A 24,191-nucleotide genomic window follows, 5' to 3' on the forward strand; every position below is an offset into this window, starting at 1 on the left:
AGATCCCCCAGCTCAAGCACCCCACCCCTCAGAAAATATATCCTAGAGCCGCCACACTGACAAAATACTGTTAAAAGAATAATGCAATTGTGCACAAACTTACATCATGACAAATGACAAACGGCTCTACAATTGATGATGGGGAAAAGGAAAGTAAATTTGAAGGGGGTGGGGTGGTTGACGTAATACGAGGTGATTTTTAACCACTAGAATGTATATCTTTTTGCTCAGCAAATATCTAAAGAAGGCTACAGCAGAACCCCTCCTTTAGGAAACCCATATTAAGGGAGCACCCCTACGGCCAACTCCGAGGGGACACCTCTATTAAAGGGACACTTTTTGGTCCAGAAAGTTAATACTCCATATTAATTGGAGAGATGTATTAACAAGTAAACTGAAAAATATACTGGAGTGACGAAGCGCAATTAAAAATTAAATGTATGTTTGTATGTGTTTTTGTCGCACATAAATACAAAATATGAAGCTTAGAAAATATGAATGCATGCTCTTAAATGGACCTTTCCGCTAAGCCCCGCCCCTTGGATATTGTTGCTAAGGTCCCACAAGGCGACAGTGTTAAAACATAGGCGAGCACGTGCGTTTGTGGGACAACACGTGTGTTTGTGAGACGCGCGCGTATTCCTAGCGCTGTTCTGATTAGTCAGTTGTTAAGTTTGATTGACACTCCGGAAAGGTCTATTTACAACATTTTTTCATTGATATGTAGATTTTGCATTTATGAAAGGAAAAAAAAATCCGCAACTCAAGAATTATAATTCAATTTAATTTTCTGAATAGAAAAAGCAGATATATACTTTTTTAAATATTAGCATTGGTTGTTTATTTTTTTTCGTGACGTCCGTTTTCCCATAAATTTTTCAACATGAATTTGATTAATAAGTTTGTAACGGCGATTTTCATATTTTTTTTAACGAATTTGCAGCTACCATACAGTCAGTAACTCACTGTATAGGCCGCATGCACACAGTGACAGACATTATTCAGATTCACTATTTATTCATTCATTATTCATGAAATGACAAACCCTTGTCAAGCAGTGGCACTTTAGGTCCTGAGTAAACCACGATATTTTAAAGATGTATTGTCCCATGCTAAATACCAAAAAAATGCATAAAAATAATTTTTGAAATTAACTTGCCCATTTTGAAGTAACATAAAAGTTATCAACTTGAACATAGAAATTAGTGTATTTAAAAAAATGTCTACCCATCAGTTTACAGTGAAAAATGATAGAAACACTTCCAGTCACTGGAAGTGTTTTATTATTTTTATAATTTTTTGGTTTAAAAATCAGGGTACACATTTTTTAAATTCAATAATTTTTATGCACCAGTTAATAATTTGTATGCTATTGCAATATGAGCAGGTTTATTTCAAAATTATTTTTTTAATGATTTTTTGACATTAGCAAGGGACAATACATCTTTAAAGAACATTTCAGACTTAATAATCTAGGAGACATGAGTGTAAGCCTTCATCATTAGTTTGCAGGTATAAAATATAAGGCATCGGAAACACCTTAAAAGTTTGAAGTTAATGCTAACCTTCTGTACCCTGGTAGTAGTGTCTCCAAAGGCAACGAATCTTGTCCTGGCCACCAACGTCCCATACTGTAAATGTCACATTCCTGTTTGGGGACACCTCCTCTACGTTGAAACCAATCGTGGGAATCGTTGTCACAGTTTCATTTAGTTTCAGTTTGTATAATATTGTTGTTTTACCTGAATCATAAGAGACAAAAATTTACCAAAATATCTAATATATAAACTGTAAAAAAAAAAAAAAAGTATTCAGTATAAATCAAAATAAATAAATAGACCTATACTAATTAAGGAGAAATATTATTCTTTTTTGTTGAACTATATGAATTTGTTCGCTAAACCTGCTATTGTCATACAATGACATAACATAAAATTTAACATAAAATAACATCGGCCTATTCAATCGCAAGATTAGGTGGCTGTAGGCATGTTGATATCTATATAAGCATTGTGAGCACTATAAACATGTCATTTTGTCTTCGCGTAAAAAAAATACAAATTCTGTTCCAATATATTGACTATGTATATTATGTGTAATCTGTGCACTATAAACAAAGGGTTGTATGTGCCGTCATCTAATGAATATTCAATTGCGAACAATATCATTACGTTCGACCAGCTGTGGACATTCTTATAGAGGGTCTGCTAATATTCTTACCCTATTCAAAACCCATAATAGCTATTCAATTATTTTTTAGAATTTTAAAAATGTCCATAGTTATTGAAAGGTTGCAAAGCTTATTGAAACAAAAATGATTCTGACAATGACGGATCGTACATTGTTTTAAAAATATTAATAATAAGAAGCATTTATATAGCGCCTGTGCAAAAAAAAAAAATCAAACGCTCAGCATTTAAAATTAATTTTTACAAAGTTAAAAGCTAAGTACAGTACAATAAAAAAAAATCAATCAATAAAAGTGACAAATATAAATTACTACATAAAATTTCCTACAAATAATGCCATTTAGTGTTAAAATAGCAACAATAAAACAGTGTAAGTATATATGAAAGATTTAAAAAGTATTAATTAACCAAGTGTTATACAATACAAAAAACTAGCCTATTTGTAAGAAAATATGTAATAGGTGTAGTAGGTAGGCCTATAGATCTACGTAGACCTAAGAATAATATCATAAAAAATGATTAAATCCTTACCTGCTGCATCTAAACCAAGCATTAGAATGCGACAAGGACCATCCTTAAACGAATTCAATAACATATCTCCTAACTTTGAAATAATCAAACCCATTCTGATACAATAAATCCGATTATTCGACGTTATTCAAATTTGTCCAATATCGTCTTCTGGAATTTACGAGTGGTATGTCACAACTGTCAAGTCTTCATCTTTATATAGGTACCCAGTTGTGTAATATGATGTGGTATTGAATACGTGGAGAAAATTGTGTCGCCTCATTTGCATTTCTATAAATAACCTAGGCGGATTTTAAATCTGACGCGGTTAGAAGTCGTGTTTCGCAGTGCGTCTACAAAAACATCGTCGACATGCAGGTCATTTATGTTTAGGGATAATCAAACGTCAAAGCCCTAAATAATAACAGCCTAAAATTTATGACAAGTTAGGTGATATTTTTATTGAAGAAGATTCCTTTGATCAACCGCCCAGGTGAACCGTTAGATTGTTACGGAAGGCGTTAGTTGTCTAGGTATACTGTATTAATATGTCAATAGGGCCTAATATGAAATTTATCAAGAATTTAGAAGGTGAATAATATGATTATTATAAATACAATTATAACAAAATGGTAAAATGGTAATGGTAATTGTTTACGCATCCTCCACGTCGTTCCAAGTTACAGTAAGGAACAGCGATTGTAATTACGTCATATATCAAAAATAGCATCGATTCTAGTAGCTGGCTCGCACATTGTAATACTATTCTAATTCCAAAAAATAATTTTTTTTATGTAAATGGGATTGATTTATAAAATTAAATTATTCTATCTTCTTTTTTCTGACCTTTTTTGTTATTAATTTGCCTATTGCTTTATATAATTAGTTTCAATAAACAACTGGATATATAGAAATGTAATAATGTAATTTTATAAGGTCACAGGTCAAACCACACTGCCAGATTTTTATCTGACGACGAAGAAAATATTTTCATTGATTTTCATCACACCTTAATTGATTTATTTACGTTTCTTTTAGACAAGTCTTCATTGGTGTTCAAACCATAAAACCGAAAAGACATGTCAGAATCATATGGTAAGTTAATCGAGTCGTACGTACGTTACATTTTAGTTTATTAATGAGGTAGGCTAGGCTAACTAAGTAGTAAAAACCTAGGCTAGGCCTAGTAGTAGGACCTACACTTACAGATTGAAATGCCCAACCTAGCTTCCGCAGCGTATTTCATAGCCTGCCTGCAGGAAGTCTATGCGCCCAGGCCTAGCTTTGGCTTGTCATATGGAGCAAGTCAGTAGGCCGAAGTTCCATTATAATCCTGATATTTATCTCAATTATTGATGTTTTGCAAATCATGAATGAATATTATTATGAATCATTTGCTGAGTGAACTTTATTTTTGTATTGAAATAAAGAGGTGGCTAATTTGTGGCCACCAACCTGGGGCCTAGGCCTAGGCCTAGACCAGTGGCTGGGTGGGCTACTAATAATAATTTAAGTAGGCATACTCAATGTTAGAAAGACTAGCTTCAGTTTTGTCAGCCTCGGCGTGACCATTGGGGAAAATCAAAATTCCCAAGATTGAGTCTAAAAAATCCCAAGATTGTTTTAAAAATCCAAGATTTGCAAAATATTAGTATATATTGTATACATAAACTTCATTTAAAAGTCCTTCATTCAAGCTTTTTCAATGAATTATATACTGTACAGTATTTTGTACTGTATAGGCCTAACAAAGTGTCTGGATTTTCGAGACCAGAAACTCGTTCGCTTTGGGGCGGAGGCATATTTTGTGTGGGGCCCAGTGGCGTATCTAGGAGTCTCGAAGTGGTGGTGCTGATGGGGAAGCTGCGAAGGTGGGGGGGGGGGAGCGAGTAATATTTCGAGGGGCATACTATTTATTAGAAGGCCTACTCTGTGAATACTCCTCTTCCGCAAATTGTTTTCTTGACAGCGACTCATCTAATTCTTATTTATAATCATTTTAATCGAAATAGGTTCACCATATCGTAAAAGTTTGAATACCCACCCAATTCGTTGGTGATCCTCAGTGTATGTTATGTTAATGAAACATGTCATACTGTACATCAAGGGAGTGTGTATTACAATATGCCAGTACCAGAGTTTAAGCTGGACAAAAACAATATTTAGCAATTTGGCTAACTTAGTATGAAAATAATTAGCCAAATAGAAAGTTGATTAACCAAAAACAAAAGAATATAAGGAATTAAGCTTTAATTCCATTAGCTTTTTGGCTAATTTTGAATGAAAATATTTAGCCAAATTCAGCTTTTATTAGGATTTGGCTATTTGGCTAATGACAGCTTAAACACTGCAGTACGTATTCTCACCATGTAACCATCGAAGGGTAGGCGTATTACAATTTTAATTGGGTCCCAATTTCACATGATGCTAGATCATCGAGGCTATATAAATTTGGCGGCAACAACCAATTGAATGATTTTCTATTTTTAAGTTCTTATATACTGAACGAGTAAAGTAACAATGGATGGATGGTTTTAACCAGGAAGGCGGGGGGAGAGGGGGATGGGTAGTTTGTTGAACTAAAACTTTGAAAAAGACGTGCGTGCCGACATAATATTTGAATTGCTGTAGAATAAGGTTTTCAAAAAAGTATGTTTGTAGTGGCATAGCCTACGTAAATACCTGACAGAAGAAGCTGACATTGGATGAATTTACTTGTATAGTGATTTTGCTTGCAGTTACAAAGAGACATGTATCTACTCCACAGTAGTCAACAAAATCCCCATGAGTAAAGCTTGCAGAACCAAACCCAAAGAAAGTGTGCAAACTTAAATATACAGTAATGCACTCTGGCAGTAACTCTATTCTAAGCAAAAAGGTTCGACAGAAAAGTAAGAAAACGAACAAAACAATAAACAAATAAAATCTTAAGAAAGGTGAGAGAAAACTATTGAAATAGGTGTGTTTTTAGATGGGCTTTGAACTGCCTAAGCGAATCTCAAAACAGATCTTTCCAAAGTTGGGCAGCAATTGAAGAATCGCTAGAAAAATGTCATATCATTCAAAAAATCCCAAGATAATGAAAATAATTTTTTAAAAATGCCAAGATCTCAAGGTGTCATAAAAAATGCCAAGATCTTGAAATATCCCAAACAGTGGTCACATTGGATGCATATGCAATACATTTAGGACCATTTAGTTACTAACAGAACAAATTACTGTACTGTATTTTATAATGTATTGTATGTTTATTATATTTAACGAATATACCCCATCGAAATATCAGACTTTCAATCATCATTGATTGGATTGTGTTGGCAAGTTGATCATCACTGTTTGATCATCATCTGTAAATTTTTGGGCATGGTGAGTTGATTTGATCATCATCATCTTCAATTAATTTTATCATTTCCATGATATTATCACACAATAATAAATAATTAACAATTCCATTGAACAGCGAGATAAATTGTTTAAGCTTTATGAATATTTGTTTTAATTAAATGTCCCTTCTTCTGATTTCAGACTTTCTCTTCAAATTTCTTGTGATTGGAAGTGCTGGTACTGGAAAGTCATGTATCCTGCACCAGTTCATTGAAAACAAATGTAAGACTTCATCCCTGTTTGTGATATATGTTATGTTATATATAATAGTTTTGTACATCGTCACAACCTTTAAAAAGTTCAGTTCATAATTTCCTAGTAATAATGGACCATAATGTAAATTATTTTAATTTCCAGGCGATACCTCAAAAACTAGCTCAAATTTTTGCGCAAAATCGCTAGAAAAATAGATGCATAATATAATGTTTATATTAAGATTACTGTAGGTCAAAGCCTAATTTTTGGCAAAATCTGTATTGAAATCAGCCCTTATTTTCTGAAATTTGCAGACGGATTTCTGGGCCAATTTTTTGCACGGAGGATATATTGCCTGTGCAGTCTTTACTTACTTTACAGTCTGAATACAGTAATAGATATTAAGAACAAAACTAGATATAGTGAAAACAAAAATATTAATATCAAGAGGCATATATTCTTCTACCAATGCAACTCAATTGAAATGTTGAGACTCTCAGCAAATACTACAACAGTTATTTTCAGAACTATCTATGGGGTGTATCGCAAGCATTTACAGTATTATTATTGTTACAGTGTCATACGCCATGCTAACCTTCAATAATATTAAGAACAAAACTTTTTTATTTTTAATCTGTTACGACCTGGCGATATTTCATTATTATTTAGAATTTTTATTATTGTAGTATTATTAGTAATAAATTTCTAGATATTAATTGCTTATAAGTTAGTAATATTGTATGTAACTAAAAATGAAGTAGGGCCTGCAAAACTGTTTATTTAATTATTATTTTGAATTTTAAATAATTGTAGTAATTATTAGTAATAAATTTCTAGATATTGATTGCTTATAAGGTAGTATTATTGTATGTAACTTAAAATTGAATAAAGTAGGGCCTATAGTTATATTTAACAATAGACTTATTGCTAAATATTTTTTAAGTTAATAATTAAAATTAAGTACAAAGCTGTATTTTAAATCTTTCTGTAATTAAAGTAATGAACATGGTGATCTTTCATCATTATTATTTTGAATTTTTATTATTATAATAATTATTAGTATTTCAATTTATATTATATTGATTGCTTATACAGGTTGTATTATTGTATGTAATTTAAAATTTGTTAAAGTATAAATTTATTATTAAATATTTTCAGTCAAACAAGATTCAAATCATACTATTGGAGTTGAATTTGGGTCAAAAATTATCAATGCTGGTGGAAAATCGGTGAAATTACAAATCTGGGACACAGCTGGTCAAGAGAGATTCAGGTGAGATTTTCATTGACAAACTTATGTTTACTCATGATGTCTCTATATATCCCTGTTTCTTAATAGGTGGCCCGTGGGCCAAATTTGGTCCACAGAGTATAGTAATTTAATTTGGCCAGCCAGAAAAAACAAAATAATAGAAAAATATTTAAAACAAATTAATTAGATATAATAATGGTCGGCTTGGAACGCATACTGTATTGTGGAGATCTCTATGTGTTTAACATAAACGTGAAAACAAAACGGACCAAGAAAGTACTGTATTACTTAATCTAACCCTACAGACAAGCTACAGTAAACCTACGCCTAGTATTCAACGTTATAATCATTCGATGAATACATTTTCAATAAAGACAAAATTGCAACCAATGGGTCATGTGCATTGACAACTTTACAGGAAAACGGTTTGGAGGCATTTGAAAAAATAGGAGGAAGTTATAAAAGGCCATAAATTGAATATAGGTCTATATGCCTACCAATGTACAGCCAAGCCCAAGTTTTGCATCTGTTCTGTTCAATGTGTTTCGTCAATAGTGTTTGAACTTCATTTATACATTGTTATTAAAACTTGCTGTACAAAGAACAGTGCAATAAGGAAATAGTTACCAAACGTTACAGGTAAAATTAGGTTCCTTGTATATACATTAAGTTTTGTTTTTATTGGATTTATTTATTGTAAGTGCCAAGGATAAGCAATGAAAGTCTGAAGAAAAGACTTATTTCCAGTGGGATCCTTCTGATGGTGATTCTGCAGTACACCAGGAGACAATCCCCTACTCTTGTCCAAAGAGTGTACTGCATTCTTTAACATGCACACAGGACCAACACCTTATACATCTCATCCGAAAGAGAAAGAGTTTGCGCTTTTTTTTATTTCATCCTGCTAGCTGAAAGACAAGGAAAGCAGTTGATGGAATTGAACTGGGTACCAAAGGATATCCGTGGTTCAGCGCACACACACAGTAACTCCCAACAGAATACCCTATGCTACTCTGTAAATAAATGAATTTAGAAAATGACTACCTATCAGTTGTATTGCTCTTTCAGGTCAGTGACAAGGAGTTACTACCGAGGAGCTGCAGGAGCTCTGTTAGTTTATGACATTACAAGGTAAATACTGCAGCTACTGTACATATTTTAGAAATGTCCTGTGACCATTATCTTAAGGAACTTACTGTTTTTTGATACCTTGTTTTGCATTGGTAAAGCTGTCTCGCCAGTGTGATTTTCTTTTAAATCCTATTTTCTCCTCTGTCTAGATCTGTGTTGGGACCATTTTGGTAAATTAAAAAAACAAAATGTAATTTCAATTTGTAAGTTCTAGTTTGTTTAAAAAAAGATTAAAAAGTATGGCTTGTTATGTACTTCATATTTTAGGCAGTGGCTATTGTAGTACCAGCCTTAAACAAATTCCTAATTCTGATTGTATATTATATTATGTATGGCTTGGATTACGATCCTGTTCTGCAATATTTTTAGCCCATGTCCCAAATTAAATGTCAGGCACTCAGATGCAACTGATCGGACCCGAAGGCCAAATTTATCACTTAAAATTTATAGTAAAATGGGTTATTGGAAGACATAGACATATTTAATTGACAAGAAAAATAATTTTCATCTGAAAGCTGAACACAATGAAATAAACAAAACTAAAACTTTTTAAGTTTGTCATATCTGAAGTACAAGTGTTTTGATAGTACAGTACATCATTGAACATGAAACTATTGATAAAATATGCATATGCCACACATTTAGGCACATTTGTTTACTTTAAATATTATTTCGTTTGTCGTTGTTATCGCAAGTCAGTTTTTCCACGATCTAAAGAGATTTTGTCCCAAACACTGGATTGTGGAACAGTGTTAGGACAATAACATCCAATCAGAATATGTAATCTATTTAACACTGGTGTAAAAATTATAGCCACTGCCTATTTGGTCAAAGATCATAGAATCCCAGATTTATACTACTGTATCTGTATCATTTTTTTTTTTTTTTAATTTCTTTTTAGCCGTGAAACCTACAATGCTTTGACAAAATGGCTGACTGATGCCAGAACTCTTGCCAGCCCAAACATTGTCATCATTTTGTGTGGAAACAAGAAAGATTTAGATGCAGATAGAGAAGTCACCTTCCTTGAGGCTAGCCGCTTCGCCCAAGAAAATGGTAAATCACCGTTGTAAATAATGATATGTAAATCCTTGCCGAGACACAAGGGCTCATAGGGCTTGAGCTTATCCCCAGTTTCTGTAGTGTAAAGTGGATGAGAGTGGGATGCTGGTACCCATTGATACAGCTGGGAGACCGAGGCAATGTAGATAAAGTGCCTTGCTCAAGGACGAAATGCACAGCGAAGGACTGAAATACCAACATCAAGGTTGGGAAACCAAACCATTTCCACTGTGCCAAACCGCTTCCATATCATCATCATTGTACTGATGTTGAATTAAACAATGATTAAGAATATTATAAACGTGCATTCTAGTTTACATATTTTTCTTGAGATCTCAAATTGACATCAGTAATTATATGTATTATTCTTAGATTATCAATATATAGTTTCTAATAATTAAAGATCACAATAATAAATGCAAAAATAGAATTTTTAACAAAATTGTTATAATTTCTGTAGAAATGATGTTCTTGGAGACAAGTGCTCTGACAGGAGAGAATGTAGAGGAAGGCTTCTTGAAATGTGCAAGGTCCATATTGAATAAAATAGAATCAGGTAAGATCCTATCAATGATTATAAAAGTTACATTATGACACCATCTTCCCGATGAGACATTTAGCCGGTCCCATGTGCAACATAATAATAAGAATAATAATAGTGGATATTTGTGTAACACCGGACGCTCAGTGGTGGCACCAGTGGGGGGGACAGGGGGATTAAGCCCCTCCATCGATCTGGTCAAGGCCCTCATCGGCCAAAGCTCGTCGGGCAGTCGAACCAAAAAAAAAACATAGGCCTAGTTTTCCCATCCCAGCTATTTCCGGCCTTCTAGAAGTCCCTAATTTTGTTTTGGGAGGAGGGGACATTCCCTCCCATACCGACCCCCGGCTCAGGCCTTCGGCCCTCAGATAACGCTGCGCGCTATAGTTAAACCCATTAATACTTAGCCCCCACCCAGTCGGACACCTTAACCAACACTCCCCCCCCCCATAAATTATATCCTGGAGCAGCCACTGCGGACACTCATGGCACTTGATGTGTGTACATTCAGTCCTGTATCCCTAAGGGTCTCTTTGTGTCTTCGCTACCCGGAAAACTGGTACCAGCTACTTTCGTCTGTCTGCCAAACGGGCTGTGTAGCCTATGTACATATTAAAGACTGCTGTACACTCTTCAGAAAGGAGTGGGGGATTTGATTTGTCTCTTGGTTACTGCCCAATTCACCACCAAAAAGACCCCACTGCAAATGTAGATTAGGTGGGCTTGTTATCCTTGTGTGTTTCACATGCAGAATACCCCTAATTATATTCTAGCTCATTCGAAGCAGTGCACTGGGAGAAATGATCTTTGTAACCACTTGTGTTCCATCTTGATAATAAAAGTGATAAAAAAAGAAAAATAAGGAGAATGTAAGGTGGTAACGAATTCGAGATGCAAGAGGTAATAAGCAATCAAATTTTACCTTTTTAATTTTGATGTTTTAACTTTTTAAGGTGAGCTTGATCCCGAAAGAATGGGTTCTGGTATCCAATATGGTGATGCATCGTTACGGAAAATCACGAGACAACCACAGAGGACTGCGGGAAGTGGTGGACAACAAAACTGCGCGTGCTAAAGAAGATTATCATGTGAGGGTTAATAAAAATCAGAATACATCTCGTTATAAATGTCATAAATCGAGGCACACTGTTCAAGGTAACAGTTATCAACATAGTAAATACTGTACAATACAATATGAGGTCTGTTTAACATAACTGTTAACATAGTGCATATTCTTATATATCTCATGATATCTGTATCTCTATATATATGTATATTAAAATATATGTGGTTTGTATTACTTTATTCCTTGAAGATACCTTAAATATATTTGAAATTTCACATCTCATCAAATGTGCAATGAAATGCCATTCTTGTTGCATTTTCCCTTTTTCTTTTTTGCTAACAATAAAAGCTATGACATTTTGTTTATTTTTAATCAAAGCATTTAATTCCCATTCTTATTGTATTAATTGTGATCATTAGCAAGTGCTTGAAGCGCTTCTGGTTGTGAATGGGTAATTAATGGAGTGTTCCAGACTATCAATCAAATTTAACAGTTCTGACCAATCAGGGCAATGCTGTAGTTTTGTGGAAACTTAGCAACAATATCCAAAGGGCGGGGCTTAAGCTAGTCGCTGGCTCACTGGGAGTGCTAAGCAAGTGCTGGTTGTCAGCAAGTCTGAATGAATCATTTTTATTGCGTTGGCTGACGACCGTCGGGCACAATGAATGCCCTGCCATTGTTGCTTTTGAATGAATCCAAGAATTGTACTGTACCTTCATCTTTCTGGTAGTTTAGGCAAACGTTCCATTCTTAACTTTTCCCATTAAGCACTTTTGAATATTATAACACATTTAGTTATCTTTTATCTCTAACTAACCAACATGGATTTAACAAATATATGTTGATCATTGTTGAATAATAGGAATATTAACTATTGTTGAATAATAGGAATATTAACTATTGATTAGATGATAACCACCCTGTGATTTTGTTTATCTTGTGTTAGCTTGAAAAAAGAAATATAAGAACGGTAATTGTTAGAACTGAACAAATGTATATGGGTTAGTATGTCATGTACGTATACCATTGATTTCAAAAAGTATATGTAATAATTATAGTGTAGTATTCATACTGTTTATGAGATTATTATGTATCTGCAAACCAATATTTATTTAGTCTTTGTTTATTGGGATGGTTTGCTTGTAATGATACATTATGTGTCAGTGTAAATAATGTTTTAAGACTCAGTTCTGGCAATTGAAAAATGTGTATTAGTAATCAGAGATTAAATGTAAATTTCACTAGTGAAAGCAGGTAAAAAGTAGATGAAAAAATGTTTATGAATTTGAAGGAAAAAAAGTCTATAAATTTAAGGATTTTCTCTTGTTACTTAAGATTTTTGTATTGTTGTATCCTTTTTAAGTACAGTAATGGTTTTGAACCAAATTACAATGATTGCAATTACATTACAACCTCTAATGATAACATTAGAATTAATTTTACTTTGAGAATTTTGCTCGTAAAATACAGTTACTGATTATTTGAAGGGGATACGCTTGTCAAATCATAGAAACTAAAATATATTTTAATTGAAGCATGTATGCATTTGTATTTATTATAGGTATCTTGTATACAATAACGACCACTTTATTATTATTGTTTTAATTTAGGTTATGTTCCTGCTATCAAATTACCTAATGTCCTGTCAGGGTATTGGATAAAGCTTGATACTGTCGATAGAGCTTCACACAGTAAACTTGATTGTTCAGCTTTTGTATGTTTAAAATAAATAAATGGATAAAACAGATGCTCCTAAAAATTTGGACAAGGAAAAAAGCTGATATGAATAACATGTACTATACAAGAAAGTACATGCTCCAAGTATTGAAACACACACCATCATGTTGGGATTCGATATTCCTGATGATGATATAATGTTGAAATATTGAATCCCAAAACGATGATGTATATTTCAATACTTGGAGTACCATAATTTCTTATCTGTGATTAATCAGTGGACCTTTTGGTTTTTCATGTATTACTATACCATACTATTAACAATGATGATTATAGCACATACCAACTAAATAAAATGCACTTTTTCGTACATTAGGTAGTGGTCACATGATTTTATTTCTTGGTAAAGTTATTTTTTATACATGAATCTGTTGTTAATGTTGATATCGTACATTCCCGTAAAAATAGTGCATGTTCAGATACAAACTCTACTATTGTTCAATATAGTGATCTTTGTATAATGAATTCTAGATTACTTTCTTCCCACTTTGAGACATAGGAATAAATTGCAAGTGTACAGTACTGTTTACATTGTTTATTGTGTTGAACTGACCAATTAAATTAATCATGTATGAATCATAAGATGCAACTGCATGTAGGGTGATGCGAGTAGGGGTCGATGAGGTCATCGGATAAATAATTAAAAAAAATAACTCTAATCAATTTTGATTATCAATCCCTAATATTATGTGAACTAAAAGCACAATTTGGGCCATACTAAAGCCATAAAAACTTTCCCTATCAATCTTACCAGGGATTTTGTTTATTCTGGGATCCGGACGAAGGCGCTAATCGCCCCTTGGTTTGGATCCCGTCAGCAAATTTATGTAGTCACCGCTGACTGAATGATGCTTCTATTCCGCTTGACACTTAAGCCTGGTTCTCACGAGAGCCCTAGTATCCGGATACCGCTAACGGTTAGCACGTTGAGCGTGATTCTATCATCAACCAATCACACGTACGCGTTTACAATTTCCAGTTTCTTATTGGCCAGGTGATTCGATCATCATATTCTTGGTATCCGGATCGGGATCTTGGTCGTATGGACGCATGACAGCTAACGGTTAGCAGGATCCGGATCCTGCGAACCGTTAGCTGCCGTGTGAGAACATAGCCTTAATCTCTCTTGTGAAAAAGCTACATGCCTATAAATACTGTGATTCATATTAAAAACTGAATGTAGTTAACGGGCGTAAGAGTAGCGGTATTGCTTACGTTTGCCTAAATTGTTCTATACAAATATATACATAAGTACTGTACATGGCATACTGTACACATTAAACAATTTTCATGATTTCATTGCTTCGTACTCTTGGTTACTCACTGTACACAAGCCACCAGCAGGAATATAGTACAGTAATGACAATACACCAGTTTTTATATACAGGTAGCGCATCAAGCCAACAAAGCCTCTGTACGCCTCACATTATTAACTGTTAACTGGATGAAACACCTACGAGTCATACATACTGAGGTCTCAATAATATCAGAACATTGGCAATCAAGCATACTATAAAAGACAACAACCGTAGGTAATGTGTAAAAACGACAGCGAGGGATTCAAACCGCCCTCACTTCAAGGTTGAGAGCCTTAATCGAATGGTAAACGCCGCACATAAATGCTCCCACACAGCTTGATAAACAAAAAAATATTCATTCAGAATGGGGTACAGTACTCTACATTCACTGATAGTGTCATAGGTTCTCCTACAGTAGTTTTATTACAAAATAATAACTTTAAAAAATACAATCTTCATTAAACTAAAAAGCATTAAATGCCTATAAAATATTTAAAATTTTATTTTATAATATAAAGAAGTCAGTAGCTGCTGAGAGAATAAGCAAAATTATAAAATGTAATTCAAAGATTTGCCTATCCCTATCAATCATAAATTAAATTATAATATGGTTACATTTCAAATATACAAAATAATAAATACTGTTAATGCAAAATGCTGATCATTGTGGCATAAATTTGAATTTGTTTCTATGACTTGCATAATTTGTTTCCATGATTCAACTACAGTAATAAAATAATAATACTTTTTACATACCTTGTTTAGCTATTAAACAAGCCGCCTGCCAATAATGATGGTTTCAAATAAAAAGAAAATTTTATTTTTGGCCAATTAACGCACACGCCACCACAAAAAATTAAAATTTTAGAAAAAAATGCCTGCCTTGAAATCTCCAAAAATAATATGTATATTTCTTCCCAATTATATAAATTTAAAGTATTTAACCATCCCATTAATACATTTTTTACTTTCACTAATAAAATTTTATTTTTATTTTCTTCTCCGTCTGGATGTTTTTGGCAAAACTATTTGCTAAATAAGAAAACAATTTTTTGTTTACACTCACCTGACGAGTTAAGTTTGCGAAACAAGGTATAAAAACAGTCTCGTCTCACGAAATTACGCATTCTGCAGTTGCAACACTGAGAATATTTCGCAAGACCCCATATACAGCAGACCACAGGTGGGCAGAGTGCAGCCTGACTGGGGATAAACCCCCTCTTGTTGCCTAGAAAAAACTATTTTAAGCAGTACTGTGAAGGTAATGTGGCCCAATTTTTTTTAAAAGAAAATATTTTCTCTCATTTTTTGTTCAGATAACTTGTGTAAGACAGGAGGCTTTACCTGTCTGATGGGGCAGCAAGTCTGCCTGCCACCACCACTTGCTGTACTGTTGGTTTTAGTGAAAGAAATTGAATTATTGCAGCATATTTATGCAGAGCTAAGTCAATATTGTAGAATATTCAGTGAGAAAAATTGCTTTGATACTCTGTCTGCCAGTTATCCTTTGGGGGAACCATACTGAAGTAATGTCTGAGTTTAGGAACTTTGGGTTTTCTTGCTTTTTGTCGTCTTCTAGCTTCTTCCTCTTCAATTACCTGCTGTCTCATATGAGCACTCAAAGCGCCAGGATATACTGAAGAACGCTGAAAGATGAAGGAAGATGATCACTGCCTAGCCTAGCCCGGCCCTGGCCTAGCTTAGCCTAGCTCTATATTTGACACTGTACTTCAATTTTACAACAGCATATTAAGTTTTGTGTCTCAATTATGTTCTGCATCCTGCAAAACAAAATTCAATTCCAGGAAACACAGTATGATCAAGTCATTACCTCATTTTGTTACTGTTTTTTTTAAATTTTTTTTTAAATGGGACATTGTATTTGGCACACTAGTACCCTATTCAGACTACACTTCGTTATGATTGGTTGCGATGTAGTCAGTGGTAATATAAAACTGATTTCTCCTGATCGCAAACATGCGCATTCAGACCAAATCAGACACAAGCAAACTTTATATTGGAACAGGAGGTCAAATGGCCTCTGGTGGCTAGGCGTAAAAAAAAGGTGGTAGCACCCAATTGCAAAGGTTAAAAATTGCGATAAAGATTTATTGACTACTATTGGTGAGTTTTCACATGATTGTGAATACAACTACAACCGATGGCAATGTGATGCTAGTCTAAATTATAGGGTATAAACAAATGTTTTGTGTATTAAGGCTTAAAATCTCTCTTTGCAGAGAAATTAATTGAATCGTACCAAAAATCAAAGTTTTTAGTGGGAAGCGCTTAGGGAAAAATGGGGTCTTAAGCCCTGTCTAGACTATCAATTTGTATTTCCCAAAAACATGTGACATGCTTATATATGGTCATGATGACATCACATCATGACCTATATATAGGCACATCAAGACTATATATGGGCATACAACAGTTTTTGTCAAAGAAAATTTGATAAATTTGGACAGAGCTTTAGATACTCCAATGATTGTGGGATCTAATTTTCTATCAATGTTTTTAGTGCTAAGCTGATATAATATATATTTGACAATAAAAATGGCGTATGCCCATATAGTCACGATTTGCCTATATACTGTATGGTCAGGAAGTGATGTAACCATGGCCATTTTTAGGCATGTCACGTGTTTGGACAAAGCTTTAGAGACAAGTCATTGCTTACATTACTCATTGATGCTTTCACATTATGTGTCTGCTTCCTTCCGACTTCCCTCTTTTCATCAGCTAATCCATACACAATAAATGGTGGCTTTTCAGCTTTTCTGAGCTGAGGTAGCTTTTCAGTCTTACGGTGCGAAGGTGGCTCCTCAGGTTTACTAAGTAAAGGTAGCTTTGCAGTTTCATTGTGCAATGGTTCTTTTGCTTGTTCACAAAGCTTTTTCTTTAACTTTCTTGACTTTTTGTTCTTTGATGGTTTCCTAACTCCTGATACTATTGCATTTGGTTCCATTTGCTTTTCTAAAATAAATATATAAACAATGTTTATGTATAAAATATATTTTTTAAACATTATGAGTTTAATATAAAATTTCAAAAAATCACAGATCAAAAAAAAAATACCTGTGTTTAGTGAATTGAAGATATTTTAATATCTGAAAATGTTATGTTTGCCAGCATAAATTGAAGGGTACTAAGAATACCTGTCTCTTATACACATCTAGTCTAAATTATAGGGTATAAACAAATGTTTTGTGTATTAAGGCTTAAAATCTCTCTTTGCAGAGAAATTAATTGAATCGTACCAAGTTTTTAGTGGGAAGCGCTTAGGGAAAAATGGGGTCTTAAGCCCTGTCTAGACTATCAATTTGTATTTCCCAAAAACATGTGACATGCCTAAATATGGTCATGATGACACTACATCATGACCATATATAGGCACATCAAGACTATATATGGGCATACAACAGTTTTTGTCAAAGAAAATTTGATAAATTTGGACAGAGCTTTAGATACTCCAATGATTGTGGGATCTAATTTTCTATCAATGTTTTTAGTGCTAAGCTGATATAATATATATTTGACAATAAAAATGGCGTATGCCCATATAGTCACGATGTGCCTATATACTGTATGGTCAGGAAGTGATGTAACCATGGCCATTTTTAGGCATGTCACGTGTTTGGACAAAGCTTTAGAGACAAGTCATTGCTTACATTACTCATTGATGCTTTCACATTATGTGTCTGCTTCCTTCCGACTTCCCTCTTTTCATCAGCTAATCCATACACAATAAATGGTGGCTTTTCAGCTTTTCTGAGCTGAGGTAGCTTTTCAGTCTTACGGTGCGAAGGTGGCTCCTCAGGTTTACTAAGTAAAGGTAGCTTTGCAGTTTCATTGTGCAATGGTTCTTTTGCTTGTTCACAAAGCTTTTTCTTTAACTTTCTTGACTTTTTGTTCTTTGATGGTTTCCTAACTCCTGATACTATTGCATTTGGTTCCATTTGCTTTTCTAATTAAATATATAAAACAATGTTTATGTATAAAATATATGTTTTAAACATTATGAGTTTACTATAAAATTTCAAAAAATCACAGATCAAAAAAAAAATACCTGTGTTTAGTGAATTGAAGATATTTTAATATCTGAAAATGTTATGTTTGCCAGCATAAATTGAAGGGTACTAAGAATACAGAACAGGAATGGTATTACTTAAATGTTAGTTATTTGGAGAGTTGATTGGCTGAGTGGTTAAGTCAAGAGCACTGTAGCCTACAGCCATGATAATATCAGTACTGGTTTGAACAGCATGCTCATCTATGGGTCTGGTGGTGGGACAACAAGTCCTCTAGGACTACAAACTGCAGGCCAAGTGTACTCAATAGGCTCATATGTACTTTAAAGAACCTAGAACACCATTTGAGACAAATATGGGGGATAATCTGGTGTGCTGGTCCATTCAGCCCCTATGGTGGACAGACAGATGAAAGTAGTTAGTACCTGTACCCGAATTCCCGGTAGCTAAGACATGAAGGGACCCTTCCGGGTGCAGGAAGTTACTGAACGAGATATTATTATTATTATTATTCTTATTATTAGTATTATTATTCTTAAAATTATATAGCTAGTAGATTTAAGCTGGCTTGCCACTATAGGCTTAGCCAGCGAGCGAGCCGTCCGGCCGTCTTTTGGACAGCCTACAATTATTTAGGACGGCCACTTTTACCGTGACGGTTTGGCCTAATCAGCTTGGCCTAGCCTAATTGGGCCTGGTCTACCTTTAGCAAATTCTTTATAATCTTCAAATCGAGTGTTACATTAAACTAAAGCTAAATCATATTTACGTTTAATAAAAACAACATTTATTGATTGAATGTACGTTGTTTTCGTACCAATATTCGTCTGGGATTCCCATGGCCTGCCCATCGGCTCAGTGCTACAGTATGCCCACTGGCTTCCATTTTGGACGGCCTATACCATTTTTCTGGCTAAACCCCTGTTTGCCACCAGGCGAATTTATTCTTGAGAATCAAAGAGTCGGTTCACTTCCTGAGCTCTGATTGGTTGCGCAAAAACTCGGATAGAAATGAGAAGGCGCATGTGCATGAAGCCACGCTTTGATTCGAGCGAATAAATTCACCTAGTGGAAAACAGGCATAAGGTGGCAGCATAACATTAATACCTGCTTCAACATGTGCCTTTTTGTTATTATTTGGTACTGAAGAGTGATGAGATTTTTGTTTATTACAGATGCCATGCTTAGCAGTCAAATCTTGTTTAGCAGGTAATGTTTCTTCATCATCAGATGTGTCGCTGTCAGTTTCTTGCCAGTCAAACGGTTGATGTCTGTGCTCCAGTTGTCGCCTCTGCGTGCAGTACTCAACTTTTTCTTGGTACTGCGCAACGTATGTTTGCCAAGAGGGCTTCAGATACCGTCTCCCATATTCGCTCTTGAGGCGTCCCATTGTCACTATTCATTGCAAGTTGAAAAAAGAAAAGTAAGCTTATTTTGAATTCATGCATGCAAGAGTACAATGTCACATAAAATTGTTAGGAATGATTATCGGATATGCCTTAATCCAACGTGCATAAAGACAGCAAGTTTGAGGTTAGGATTAAGCCAGCTCTCACTACTGTTGGAACAACAGGCCCTACATTAAGGCCTAAGCCTAGTATTACTATTAGCCTATTATTAATAAATAGGCTATGCCTTCTTCAGCAAGAAATAATTATTTATTTCTACTTGCATCAGCAATACCATAAACTAAAGAAAAGTGGCTAGCCAGATAGCCTAGGCCTACTACTCTATCTAGAGTCTAGTTAGTAGTATAGGCCTGTAGGCCTAGGCTAGGTATAGTTCAGTGCCAGGCTTACCTAGTAAGGCCATACACTTGGCACAAAGCAGCCTCAGCCCCTGGCTGCCTGTCCTAGCCGAACTCATCATAAATTAATCACACTGTCACAGGCCTTGGCTAGGTTAGGCCTAGCTCAGACCAGCCTAGGTGTTTCCTCTAAAAAAGATAAATGAACCCGCTACGTACCTCTTTAATATATTTATAACTACAAACTGATGTATTGTGGTTCAACATTTGATATCTTCTTCAATATTGACTTTTAATATTGTATTTATAAAAACCAGATGAAATTAAATTTGCCATCCGCCGCGCGCCATCTGGAGACAAAAATAAATTTGAAACAATTATGAACTCTGCCCTCTTGTGGTCACTTCAGTTCAGTATATATATATATATATGATTCAAAAAACGAAAATTTACATTATACATTTTTCGTGCGACTGAAAAAGGGGAATTTATTTTATAGTAGGCCTACTTATTATTTATCTATTTATTCATATCGCAATAGCTTATCAGTATGATATAGGCCTATTCAGTATAGTTATATCAATAAGATAATTATGTTAACGGATATGAACACTTGATCTCGCACACAACATCTCGCTACCCCAGACAGTCACATGGATGTACACCATACAACATGGGGTTTTTTCATAGGGACTCATCAGTGCAACTGAGATAATTAGGACAGAGCCTTTGCTGTTAACAGCTTGACACAAGGTCCGATAGTGTTGATGAAAATGACGATGATAATGATGATGATGATAACGATTATAATTAATGTCTCAGTAAGTACGAGGAGCTATAGATTCGTACATTTTCAGCTGTTTGAAATATAATTATTTCATAATATTTTCTATCTAAAAATATGCCTGGTGTGCATTTTAATATACAAACGTTCTTAATTTCATGCCTATCTAGGGACATTGTTGTTTGGAAAATGAATCACTCGGGCTACCATACCCAATACAGATTTTGAATTATAATATCATTGCGTTAAAGTGAATCCAACAACCGCCAGCCTTTTCAAGTACTAGGCCTATCATTCTTAATTATGTTATTGTTATGTAAAGGTACGTATGCATAATACACCTATATACATTCATTCATTAGCGTGTATGCGTGTAACAACAATCCAAAACAACGCGTACCAGTATACTAGTTAAACCAGCATTTCCGTCATTAATCAACATAACAACCATTTCAAATATGTTAATCGGGACTGTTGTATTTATAGAAGGTAAATCGTTTTTCCGAAGTTAACAAATAATTACTTTCATGATTGAATTTATAAGCATCCGAAGCATGTATCATCTGATTGGCTGCTGCGATGCATCTGTAAATTTACATCTGGCGCTGCGATTGGCTGCAATGCATAGGCCTACTGTTAATTTACATATGACTGCCAAGGATCCTGTAAATGCATTATGGTACTATGGCGCAGGACTCTCAAAATGTTAGCTTACGTCTGTACGTTAACTATAGGCCTGAGCCCATGAGTACGCCACTTGAAACTGCAGATCTAATAACAGACAAACATGATTATTATAATCATAAATTGACTATTTTTGAATATTGCATATTTTGTAAGCTTATATTTAACTAAGTTACGGTATTATAGCTTTCAATAAGAAAACAAAGAGTTTTCCTCCATCCCCTACTGACAGATAAGAGTTAGATTCGAAGTACGAGGCAGTGAGCTCGGCTTTACATTGACTTATCAGTTAAGAATGTTTGTGTTGTTATCAAAAAATGTGTAAATAAGGGAAAATTGGATGGTTTCGATATGTATCTTACTGAAACCTGGTAACCTATTCGATTCGTTTCAAAAAATTATAATAAAATATTCATTGATGTTTCCTGGTTTCATAGCAGATTTATAACAATTTATAGAAGCTTGTTTATTTGGCCACATTGTCGTCTGTATGATGAAACTTTTAAAAGCGTCAAACTAAAACAACTGATCAAACAGAAGGTTAGGGCTAGAAATACGCGAATGTCCCATAAACAATTTTACGTAGGCCTTCGTTTAATGCTGTCGTTTTTCAAAGGGATTCGGTCCATTGTTGTACAGCGGTCGGTTTGAGTCCAATAATTCGTAGGCCCACATCATTGGACAGTACGATCATGTTACTACTGTGAGGGTGACGTCAACAGAATGGGGGTGGGGGTGAGGATATGGCTGGGGTGGGCGAGGAGATAGGGTTTCGTTTCTTTTGACATGTTAAATTGTAATTTTAGTTGGAAATGCTCTAGCTGTCCATCTAAAGCTACATATTAAGTAATGTATTTAATTTCCGTAGAGAATAAATTGAATCTAACAATTGCGATGCAACGTGTATTAATCGTTAATCGTATTGTAATTTTAATTCATCTTGATTTTACGATAGGCCTACTGTCTATAAAAAAATGATTGATATTCTATAGCAATGCATCGTTGGGAAGACAATCTTCAATCGAAATATTTGGATTGGATACGGTAAACAATGTATGTCGATTGTGTATTTTTATTCACTGCAAGCAAGACGTTCACCTTCATTTTTCAATGTCCCACGATAGAGTTTACTTATAATGACGATATTTTTTTGATTTCTATGGATATATTTGGCTTTATTTTCTACTTATAATTGCTATAATTTTTTTCACTTGTGTACCGTGATTTCGGTGTACTTTCAGCGCTCTATGAGGTCGAAATAAAATTAAGATAATTCTAAGACATCGATTAACACTCAACGCTATAATACAACTTCCGGTTAATTAAAATGAAAATTGAATTACCATGGCAACATGATGCATTCGCCGATATCGAGAATGTAAAAAGCAGGTGAACACCGAGCAGAGATGATGACAATGATGATGATAAAGGAGAATGATAATTAATAAATGTTGTAATATACAATTTCATCTGGTTTTATAGCCAATGGATTTGCACAAATAATTCATCTAGTTTAAGTCATGTTCAACATAATGAGAAAGCCTGCCTTATAAGTCAACATTATTCGTGCTTGATTTTAAGTAAAACAATGTATTTGGCTAACCATTATTTACGGAGTACAACAGAAGACGGTGATGTAATAATGTTGTTGAATACAATATTATGATATTAGGCATATAAGTTATTTTTTGTTTTGTTTTTGTACTATGTCATTATTAATGTTAATGAGCTCGATGATTATGATAATGACAATAATGCCATGAATGAAAAAACGCCATCGGAATGGATCTCAAATGCCACTCTAATAGTTTTCAGTAAGTGAAGTTAGAATGAGAGTTTTAATTATCTTGCCGATAATTTAATTCATGATAAAATAATTATAGTCTTAAAATACAAACATTATTGGATATAATTTTAAAACACTCTCGTTTATACTATTAATTAATTAATTAAAAAAATTAACTTGGCCTCATACCGGTAACCTAACAAGCATTGGAGAATAATTACTTAGTGTCTTAGAAGCTTCAGACGACACTTTTTATAATAATAATGCCGATGTTACATTTTTTTTACACCGGTGCATTAATCCGTTCCTACTTCATAATTATTTACTATTCAAAATGAATCATCTTCCACCTGATAATACGCACTAATAATACTATTAATAATTGATTAATTTGCTTATCGAAAGCCTTTTTTTTACCTGCACTTCCTATAAAATGCTCGACCTATACGATATATCACACCACTCCTGTCTAACATATATTTCGTCTACCTGAGTTTTAGTACAAATTCTTCCGGAACTTTGTATTTTACAGGAAGAAGGACTTATGGTAGCCGCGATCCGGCTAAATTACATTCACCTTAGGTCAATACAATGCAATGCGTAGCTATTTAAACATTACATATTGTCGTTCCAGATTTGTCAACAAAATTGTTCTGTCATGCGCACATAATCAGGAGCACTGATTTAAGGGACAGTGTCAAATTACTTTAAAGGAAAAAGTTACAAAAAGGAAATAAAACACCCCAAAGCGAAAAAATAACCCCTACAACCCAACAAAAATATCCTCCATGACT

General features: G+C 34.3%; 3 protein-coding genes across 3 annotated transcripts in view; 1 reads left to right on the forward strand and 2 right to left on the reverse strand.

Moving 5' to 3' along the window:
- LOC117107223 (ADP-ribosylation factor-like) overlaps positions 1-2,958 on the reverse strand; it is a 10,823-nt gene extending 7,865 nt beyond the window's left edge. Inside the window, exons 1-2 of the mRNA XM_033248833.1 lie at positions 2,721-2,958; positions 1,566-1,742 (exon numbers count right to left, since the gene is read on the reverse strand). Coding sequence (XP_033104724.1) covers positions 1,566-1,742; positions 2,721-2,814 — 271 coding nt within the window. The 5' untranslated portion in view covers positions 2,815-2,958. The remainder of the gene's footprint in view (positions 1-1,565; positions 1,743-2,720) is intronic.
- A 678-nt stretch (positions 2,959-3,636) lies between these two features.
- LOC117107222 (ras-related protein Rab-4B) lies at positions 3,637-12,201 on the forward strand. Its single transcript, XM_033248831.1, has 7 exons — positions 3,637-3,794; positions 6,225-6,305; positions 7,437-7,551; positions 8,599-8,661; positions 9,563-9,717; positions 10,184-10,279; positions 11,218-12,201. Exons 1-7 carry the CDS (start codon positions 3,779-3,781, stop codon positions 11,337-11,339), a joined length of 648 nt encoding a protein of 215 aa, XP_033104722.1. The 5' UTR covers positions 3,637-3,778; the 3' UTR covers positions 11,340-12,201.
- A 3,254-nt stretch (positions 12,202-15,455) lies between these two features.
- Positions 15,456-20,510, reverse strand: LOC117107245 (centriole, cilia and spindle-associated protein-like). The gene is made up of 4 exons (XM_033248867.1): positions 20,363-20,510; positions 19,504-19,791; positions 18,037-18,332; positions 15,456-16,011 (listed from the first exon to the last, which is right to left on the reverse strand). Exons 2-4 carry the CDS (start codon positions 19,784-19,786, stop codon positions 15,829-15,831), a joined length of 762 nt encoding a protein of 253 aa, XP_033104758.1. The 5' UTR covers positions 19,787-19,791; positions 20,363-20,510; the 3' UTR covers positions 15,456-15,828.
- Positions 20,511-24,191: the final 3,681 nt, after the last annotated feature.

The sequence above is a fragment of the Anneissia japonica genome, unplaced genomic scaffold (assembly GCF_011630105.1).
Source record: "Anneissia japonica isolate Jap-2015-1 unplaced genomic scaffold, ASM1163010v1 scaffold967_len435762_cov181, whole genome shotgun sequence".
NCBI classification, from domain to species: domain Eukaryota; kingdom Metazoa; phylum Echinodermata; class Crinoidea; order Comatulida; family Comatulidae; genus Anneissia; species Anneissia japonica.

What these genes read in the sequence shown, in the direction of transcription:
- LOC117107222 (XM_033248831.1), top strand. An exon ending in TTAGTTTATGACATTACAAG is followed by an intron (nt 8,662 to 9,562) that starts GTAAATACTGCA and finishes ATTTCTTTTTAG; the next exon opens with CCGTGAAACCTACAATGCTT. An exon ending in ATTGAATAAAATAGAATCAG is followed by an intron (nt 10,280 to 11,217) that starts GTAAGATCCTAT and finishes TAACTTTTTAAG; the next exon opens with GTGAGCTTGATCCCGAAAGA.
- LOC117107245 (XM_033248867.1), bottom strand. Translation starts at nt 19,786, where the DNA reads ATGGGACGCCTCAAGAGCGAATATGGGAGACGGTATCTGAAGCCCTCT. An exon ending in AAAGGCACATGTTGAAGCAG is followed by an intron (nt 18,333 to 19,503) that starts GTATTAATGTTA and finishes ATATTTAATTAG; the next exon opens with AAAAGCAAATGGAACCAAAT. An exon ending in TGAAAGCATCAATGAGTAAT is followed by an intron (nt 16,012 to 18,036) that starts GTAAGCAATGAC and finishes TTCATCTTTCAG; the next exon opens with CGTTCTTCAGTATATCCTGG.